This window comes from Molossus molossus, unplaced genomic scaffold (assembly GCF_014108415.1).
Source record: "Molossus molossus isolate mMolMol1 unplaced genomic scaffold, mMolMol1.p scaffold_m16_p_21, whole genome shotgun sequence".
Lineage (NCBI taxonomy): Eukaryota > Metazoa > Chordata > Mammalia > Chiroptera > Molossidae > Molossus > Molossus molossus.
This window is the reverse complement of record NW_023425357.1, coordinates 12,788,874-12,797,108: the sequence shown is the minus strand read 5'-3', so window position 1 is coordinate 12,797,108 and position 8,235 is coordinate 12,788,874. Positions and strand designations below refer to the sequence as shown.

Below are 8,235 nucleotides of genomic sequence, written 5' to 3'. Positions count from 1 at the left end.
CACTTTACTCTCGGATCTTCAGTTCCCGCGCCATTTGGCAGAGAGTGCAGGGCAAACAAAAGGTGAGGGCCGCCCAGTCGTGCCCGATAGAGCCCTGGAGGGTGGGAGAGAGAGGTTAGGCGCTCCGCCGGGGTCCCAGGAGCCCGGCCCCCAGCCCGGTCCGAGCCCGCGCACCTGGATGCGGTAGCGCTCGCGCATGCCGGTGCGCAGGGAGTGCAGGCCTCCGGGCAGGTAGGGCGCGCAGCAGCACTCGCCGAAGTCGTCGGAGATGCGGCAGGCGAGGCACAGGGGCGCGAAGGTGCCGCACAGACCTGGGGCGGGCGGGGCGGTCAGGGCGCGGCCGAGGGCCCCGGGGCCAAGTTGAGGGTCCCAGAGGGAAAATTGAGTGTCGGGGGAAGCGAAGCAAAGGTCCCAGAGGGAACTGGGGGGGGGGGCGGCGCGGGGAGGAGGATTCGTGGTTGAGAAACAGGGTGTGAAGGGGGTGGCGGGAGGGCGAAGGTGGTGGAGGAGGTTGAAGGTCTGAGGGGAAGCTGAAAGGTGTGAGGTCAGGATCCCGGTAAGTTTTGGGGGGCCGAGGAAGGCATGAGGGTTAGAGGGTAGGAATTCAGGGTCCAAGGAGGGGAGAGGGAGTGGAGTTAGTAGGGCGTCGGAGGGGGTTTGGGGTGACCCCCCACACCCCTGGGGCCTGCAGGGGAGCGAGGGCACTCACAGACTGGCATGTCGTTGCAGCAGTCCGTGAGGCCGGTGTGCCAGTCACTGAGCTGGGTCTGGTAGCAGCTGCTGGCGCACTGGGGCTGGCTGGTCACCGGGTAGGACATGGCTGCAGAGGTGGGGACGGGGTCAGCGGGCAGTTTCACAGCCCTCTTGGGTCCCCGCACCGCTGCCACCCCTCCCTCTGCCGGGCAGTCTGGGCGGGGCCACCAGGCCGCCCACTGAGGAGACACCACTACGCTTCTTCCCTCCTGGCACATTTGGGCATCGACACCCCAGTCTGCCCCATTGCCACTGCCTCCTGCACATCTAGTTGAGCTGGGAGTGGGGCTCCTGCAGTCTGGGAAGGGGTGCGTGCCACATGTGGGCGGGGCTGAGACAGCTGCTGCCTTCTCCACGTCTGGGCCTGGGGTGCTGGGTTCCCGCATTTCAGGGGCCTCTGGGGTACAAGCAGGCGCCGTCTGTCTTCGAAGCCAGGGTGCCCAGGGGAGGGAAGCGGTCAGGTTCCAGGGACTGGAAGGGTTGCCGGTCCATCCAGTGATCCCACCTTTGCCTTTCACGTTGTCGTGCATCTCAAACTGCATCTTGCTGGCCTTGAGGAGGCAGCGTTGGGGACGGCAGAGGTGGCGGTGGTGACAGCAGCGGAGTCTGTCCAAGGGACGCTGGATACTGAGGGAGGGGAGGGCAAGGGGCAGGAGCACTAGGGGCTGGGTTCTCAGGGGATAGATGCTGGGGAGAAAGAGGCCACGTCAGCCTGCTGGCTAGAAGAGACATGGAATACGGATGGGGGGGAGGGCGAGAAACTCGCCCGTCTCTGTACAGCTGCCCGACAGACCCTAGAGAACCCTCCTCATTCCAGAGGCAGAGCTGGAGAGAAAACCCAGGAGACAGAGACAGGATGTTGTAGACAAGGGGAGGAAGCGATCAGAGCCAGATGCCCGAAGAGATGCCACCAGTAATGCTCATGCCTGCCCAGCACTTTGACTTCTCCACAAGCCCCTTTCACAGACAGAACACTGAGGCTCAGAGAGGTGAAGACAAATGCCCCACATCCGATGGCCCAGGCCGAGGGGCTTAGTAGAGGGGGTACTAGGCCTCAGGACTTCCACATTCACCCCAACAATACTCAGGTTGAGAAAGGGGCAAAGGGAGCATGGAGAAAGGTAGGGATGTCCAGAGAGAGAGTCAGAAATCTTGCAAGGAGACAGAGATGTGAGTGGCGTGGGTTGTGGGGGAGAACAGAGCAGAGGCCTGACCTCAGAGCAGAGGGCTATGCGGGGTGCGCCTACCTGCAGGACCGCGGACGTCGGCGTCAATGATGGAGACAGAGGTGTGAGTGACAGGCACTGACTTCTCAATCTCAGGCAGGGAGCTGCTTATATTGGGGCGGGCCACAGGGGCCTGGGCGGGGCTCTGACAGAGGTGCCCAGGGAGCCAAGCCGGTCAGGCGGAACCTCTTCCTTCAGCCCTGGAACTTCCCCTCCCCCTTTTCCCCACTTCCCCCTCCTCCTGTAACTCAGATGACCTGGAAATTGTGGGGGAGGGGGTCCAGGGATAAGGAGTCTGGAGCGGGCCACGTGCTGGGAAGGGAAGGTTGAGCGGAGGTGCGAGGGGCACAGCTGGGTCAAAGCACAGGGACCTAAAGAGAGGGAGAGACTGAGAGGTGGGGAAGGGATGGGGGACACAGAGACCTAAGGGGAGGTCGCGGTCAGAGAAAGAGAGAAGATAGATTCAGAGAGATGGAGGGAGATGAGAAGACATAGAGGGATGGAGAAATAGACGCCTAGGCAGAGAGGCACAAAGATCGGGGAGCAGTAACAAGAAGGGGGAGACAGATTCAGAGAACAGAGCTGGGAAGGTGAGGGGCAGGTGGGTGGAGGCAATGGCTACTAGGACTTGGAGGAAGGGGAGGGGGACAGCGGGAAGGCCGGCAGTGCAGGGGACAGCACAGCGTGAGCTCCCTTTCAGGGCCTCTCCCATCATCCTAGTGAGGTCCCCACTTCCCTGAGCGAGGGGGCATTGTCCCCCCATTCAGGACCCTGAGGCACGTGGGGGGGGTGTGTTTTGGCTGTGATTCCTGCTGGAACCAAAGTAAATAAATATACTTCACCCCACCTCTACATTGGGGGAGGGAGGAGGCTGGGAACTGAGAAGCCTGGCTCCCCAAGGAGTTGGCTGTGGCCCAGGCCTCCTGGGTCCTAACTGAGCAGAGGACTTGGGACCCGGACTCCTGGGGCTGATGGGGGGTGGGGGTGGCTGGGGGCCTGGTCTCTGATCCCTGATAAAGGAGGGAGAGAGGGCTTCAGATTTCTGGATCTGAGGGAGGAGGGGTGGGGTGCAGATTCTTGGGTTAGGTCAGGCTGCGTCCCTGAATTGGCCAGGGGTCCTGGGACTCCCCACTTGCTGGGTTCCTGAGGGGTGAAAGAGCTGGGGGCCTGATGCCTGAGTCCCCAATGTCTCCCCACAGCAGGCCTGGCGGGGTTGGAGGTGACTCAGTGAGGGAAGCAGCATTAGAGCCGGGTGGGGTTCCCAGTACGGGTGTCACCCCAAAAATGTAGGAGGCACTGGAAAATTGGGGTGTCACCTATGGAGAAGGTGGTGTTGTCACTCCACTGGGTATGGGGTGATGGCAGGTAGATCACCCTGTTCGCCTTTGACCTCAGCTTTCCCCCAACCCTCTGGTTCAACATATCGGGTCCCAAGCCTTGGCCTCCCGGAGCCCCCAGATGGCTGGCTGTCCTCGTCCCAGACTCGTGGGCCGCACTCGGCTTCTTGCCTGTGTGTGTCCATCACTCAGTCTGAGAACCTGAATGTCTGTGGAACATCTTATCTCCACTTCTATTCTAGTGTCCCTGTCCCCTCAATCTGCATCTTTGTCTCCAGCTCTGAATCTCTTTCTTTTTTTTATTAATATTTTTCTTTATTGATTTGAGAGAGAGAGAGGAAGAGAGAGATAGAAACATTGCTGAGAGAACACAGATTGGCCACCTCCTGCACACCCCCCACTGGGGATCGTGCCCACAACCTGGGCATGTGCCCTGACCAGGAATCAAACTGGCGACCTCTTGGTGCACAGGATGACGCGCAATCCACTGAGCCACCCTGGCAGCCACCTCTTTCTTTTCTATTCTCTGCCAATGTTTCCAGATTTCTCTAGTTCTCTGTCTCCCCATCTCTGAGTCTCTCTCCTTCCAACCTCCAGGACTGCTCCTTGGAGGCAGCCACAGGGGCCCCATCCCCTACGGTCCAGACCATGGGGTGCAGGTGACTCAGCATCAGTCACCTCTGAGGACCCTGGGGCTTCCAAGTATGACAGCTGGAGCTGTCCTCCAGTTTCCTCTCCCCACTCTTCCACAGCCTGGGGGCAGCAATTAGACACAGCAAGTCATGTAGGTGAGGAAATCGGGACTGGGGAAGCTGTGAGGTGGCCTGCTTAGGGTGGGGGGTGGGGAGGAGAGGAGAGGCCTAGGGGCTGAGGAGTGACCAGGGCAGAGTCTCCAGGCATCTGGCCTCCGCCCCCTCAAATACGGTTGCCAGATAAAATACTGGACGCCCAGTTAAATTTGAATTTCAGATAAACAACAAATACTTTTTTTTAGAATAAGTATGTCCCATGAAATATTTGCGATGTGCACATACTAAAAAAACATTTGTTGTTAATATGAAATTCAAATTTCATTGGGCCTCTAATACTCTGGTTTCTCTTCAGGATGCATACATCTTTTGCCTTTTGCAAATTTAACTGGGCATCCTGTATTTTTATTTGCTAAATCTGGAACCCTAGACAGGGGCCGTGCCCAGCACGTGGACTTCGGCACAAGCCCCTTTCGCAGATGGAACACTGAGGCTCAGAAAGGTGAAGAGAAATGCCCTACAGAGCAATCCTAGTACCTGGACTCTTCTTTTCCCAGAATCCAGGATCCCGGGCCCCTGATGCTCTCTCCTCAAGACCTGAGAGTTCAGGTCCTAATCCCCCTCATCTCCTCCCCTAGAATCCATGAATGGGCACCCATCCCCTCTTCCCTCAGAATCCAGGAATCCAGGCTCTCAGCCCCTTTCTCCCTAGAATCTAGGAGTCCAGGCCAGGTCTGGGTCCAGTTGCCCAACATGGGTTTCATAAGGCGGGTGGTGCCACCAATGGCCCTGGTGGAACCGGTCAGGCTGAGCGGACAAGCAAGGTGGCCCCTCTTTCCATCCTAAACCTGCTGCTTCCTCGAGGGCCAGCCCAGTGGGGTTGGAAGCGGAAGAGGGAGCTCTGGGTGGGTCCCCGTGTCTAGGTTTTGGTGTGTTGTGTGTCTGCGTGGTGTGTGCCTCCCTGGGTGCTGTATGACTGTGTGGGGATTGTCTCAGAGTGTGTCACTTTGCGTGTCCCTGTGTTCTGGGGTGTGACAAGTGAAGGGGACTTTCCTACTTGTGTGTCTCAATTGGCCTCCCGTGAATCTTCTACCCACTGTGCGCCTGCGTTTGGGTGTGGTCTAAGCTGTCAAGGTTCTGTAGTTCTGACTGGATTAAGGCAGGAATTATTTATGGTGTGGTAGCCTTATGTGATGGACTAAAAAACCCAAGTTTACATCCTGATGGCCTCTTACTGGCTATGAAACGTTGGGTAAATAACTAAACTTCTCGGGATCTCAATTTTTCCATCTGTAGAATGAGTTGTCAAGAATAGAGTTGTTGAGAGGATAAAATGAGATAATTCATGTAAAGTGCCTAGACTTGTGCCTGGCACAAAGGAAACATTTTGTGTTCATGATGATGACATCTCTGGGGATACAAGAGTAAATGAAACCAAGTCTCTGCTCATGGTCCTAATAGGGATTGGCTGACTGCCTATCAGTGGCTGGGCAAACAACTGCATAATGGGGGTATATGTTTTGTTTTTTCTTTATTGATTTTTAGAGAGAGAGGGAGGGAGAGGGAGAGAGAGATAGAAACATCGATGAGAGAGAACATCGACTGGCCACCTCCTGACTGCCTCCCACTGGGGATTTGGCCCACAACCCGGGCATGTGCCCTGATGGAGAATTGAACTGGCGACCTCTTGGTGCATGAGTCGACGCTCAACCACTGAGCCACGCCGGCGGGGCTGTTTTGCATGTGGAACAGGATATTTCTGGATGTGTTGTCAGTGCAGTGATTCTGTGATTGTATGCCTACGTTTGTGTTTGTAGGTGATTGCGTGTGCTGTGTGTAATTCTCTGATTGTGTGGGCGTACATGCAAGATCACCTTGAGCACGTGTTGTAAGGGCACGTGCTTGGTGTGTTCTTGCATTTCTGTCTTCGGAGGTGCTGGGAATGTGTCTGTGTCTGGGGCCTTGAGGATCCCTTTTTTAGCTACTCCTTGACAGGTCCTACAGGTGGCCCTGGGAGGCTGACACCTTCCAAAGTGAGCCTCAGTTTCTCCCTAATGGGAATGGTGGGCCCAATGACTTTGGGAGAAACATCAGGTGAAAGGGAGGGTGGGAAGGAGATGGGGAGACCAGGGAGAGGCTGAGAAACCAAACATGACAGGGGCAGGGAAGATGGCAGGATGGGGACAGAGGAAGAGCTGCACAGAATGACATGGATGTTTGTCCATCTACTCCATTAGCATTGGCTGAGCCCCTGCAATGAGCCAGGACCCCTTATGGACACTGGTTCAAGGTCTGGGGGAAAGTAGAGAGACCCAAAGAGTGAAGACCCACCAGTAGAGTTGTTGCTGCCCCAGGATGGTCCATCTGTCTCTATGAGGGGCTTGGCGACCATTCTGAGTAATGGAGACTAAGCGATGGAGAGGGACAGAGAGGGGCAGGGCCTTCTGGGTCCTTTGTGAGGTCTGATGTGTCCAGATCAAAGAGACTGTGGGGAAAATGCTCCTCCTAGGCCCAGGGCACCCCCGTGAATCATTTTCTTATCATCTCCTCATAAGGTAATGACATATCTGTTCTTTCTAATCATTATTTTTTACCCCAACCAGGCCAAACACCCACAGCAAGAAGGGCTAGACAGCATGGTATGTGGGAGTCAGGGCAGGAAATACCCAAGAGTCCCCATTCTTGAACTTCTCTTCCCCAGAACCCAGGAGACCTGTCCCCCTCATACTCCCAGTGTCCGGGCTCTCAGCCCCTCTCCTTTTCCCCCCTATCTTTACTTTTCTCCTGGGTGTGTCTTTATCTCTTTGTTTACCACCATCTGTGTTTTGTATCTCTCCTGTCTTTTTACATCTTGATTCTCTCTTCCTGGGTGTCAATTTTCTCACTTGTAAAACGGGGATTATAATAATAACCCAATCTCTTAGAGCTGTTATGAGGAAGACATGAGATAATTATGTAACATGGTTAGCACAGAACCCGGGCCACAATAAACTCCATACGAGAGAGCTCTATTATTATTTTCAATATTTTAATCTCTCCGTTGATATCTATGCTTTTCTCTTTGTCTCCAGGTGAGTTTCAAGTCTCCTCTCACTCTGGGTTCCTTTTGCAGACATCACTCTGCCCCTGGCTTCCCTTTTGGGAACAAGGAAAGGACATATTGAGGCCAGAGCCTCTCCTAAGCTTCTTCCTGGACATCTCTAGTCTAGCCCCACCTCAGAACCCAGAACTCTTGCCTGGGGACAAGGCCTGGCTCATCCCACAAATAGCCACATAAAATACCGAATTTCAAATCTGTCATCCATGGGCAGGCCGGTGACTCCCCGTCCCTAGACTCCAACCTTTCAGGTTTCTAGTTCCCTCCCCCCTCAAGATCCAGGGGTCCAAGCTCTCACCCTCCTCCTCCTCCTCTCCCTGACCCAGAAGTCTAGGCTCCTAGTTACTCCTCCCGGCCTCCTCCTCAGGACCAAGGAGTCAGGACTCTCAAGTCCCCATCCTTCCTTAGGACCCAGAGTCAGGCCAGCAAACAGCCCAGGTACGTGCAGCCAGAAACCCCACAGACGACTCTACTGCAATCGAACACGCTCACAACTATCTCTCGGCTTCTGTTTTTTCCAGAGGCGGATCTGACACAGGAGTTGCCTCCGGAGTTTAGCTGTGATAAGCTACCCGTGATGTCAATCACTATCATCCAGCCAATAGACACTCCCCCTCCTATTAGCCTGGGCCACTCAGGGCGCGTCCCTTAGTAGGCGGGACCCACGGTCTAAGTCGGAGAGCGATAGGCTCTCGAAGACGCCAGTCCCGGTCGTGGGCTCCGCAGAAGCTGGAGCTGGGTGGTGAGGGAACAGAGTTTGTGGGTCCCGCGGGGTAAGCCCTTTCCAGTCGCGCAGTGTTGGAATTCTGGACCCCGCTCAGGCGGGAAACGGTGGGCTTGGTGAGGCTTGAGGCGGAGCGGGGAGCTTAGCTAGGCGACCACCCATTTTGCTTTGTTGGAGAAACTGAATCCGAGATGTCAAGTCTCATATTCATCCGTCCACTCCATTCCTCCACCCTAAACCTGAATCCCGTCTACACCTCACCTGCCCGGCCCACCGGTTCGTTCAGTCCTTCCTACTCTCATTAATTCTCTTCCTCACTCATTTCCTCATATAAGCCCTCACATTTGTT

General features: G+C 55.6%; 1 protein-coding gene across 1 annotated transcript; it reads right to left on the bottom strand.

Annotated features, from left to right (window-relative positions):
- On the bottom strand, positions 1-6,457 carry CNFN (cornifelin). Its single transcript, XM_036275053.1, is given in 7 exon segments — positions 1-94; positions 175-311; positions 710-820; positions 1,259-1,334; positions 1,336-1,440; positions 2,001-2,083; positions 6,397-6,457. Coding segments are annotated over 7 exon segments (663 nt in total). The 3' UTR covers positions 1-4.
- Between the last annotated feature and the right edge of the window lie 1,778 nt (positions 6,458-8,235).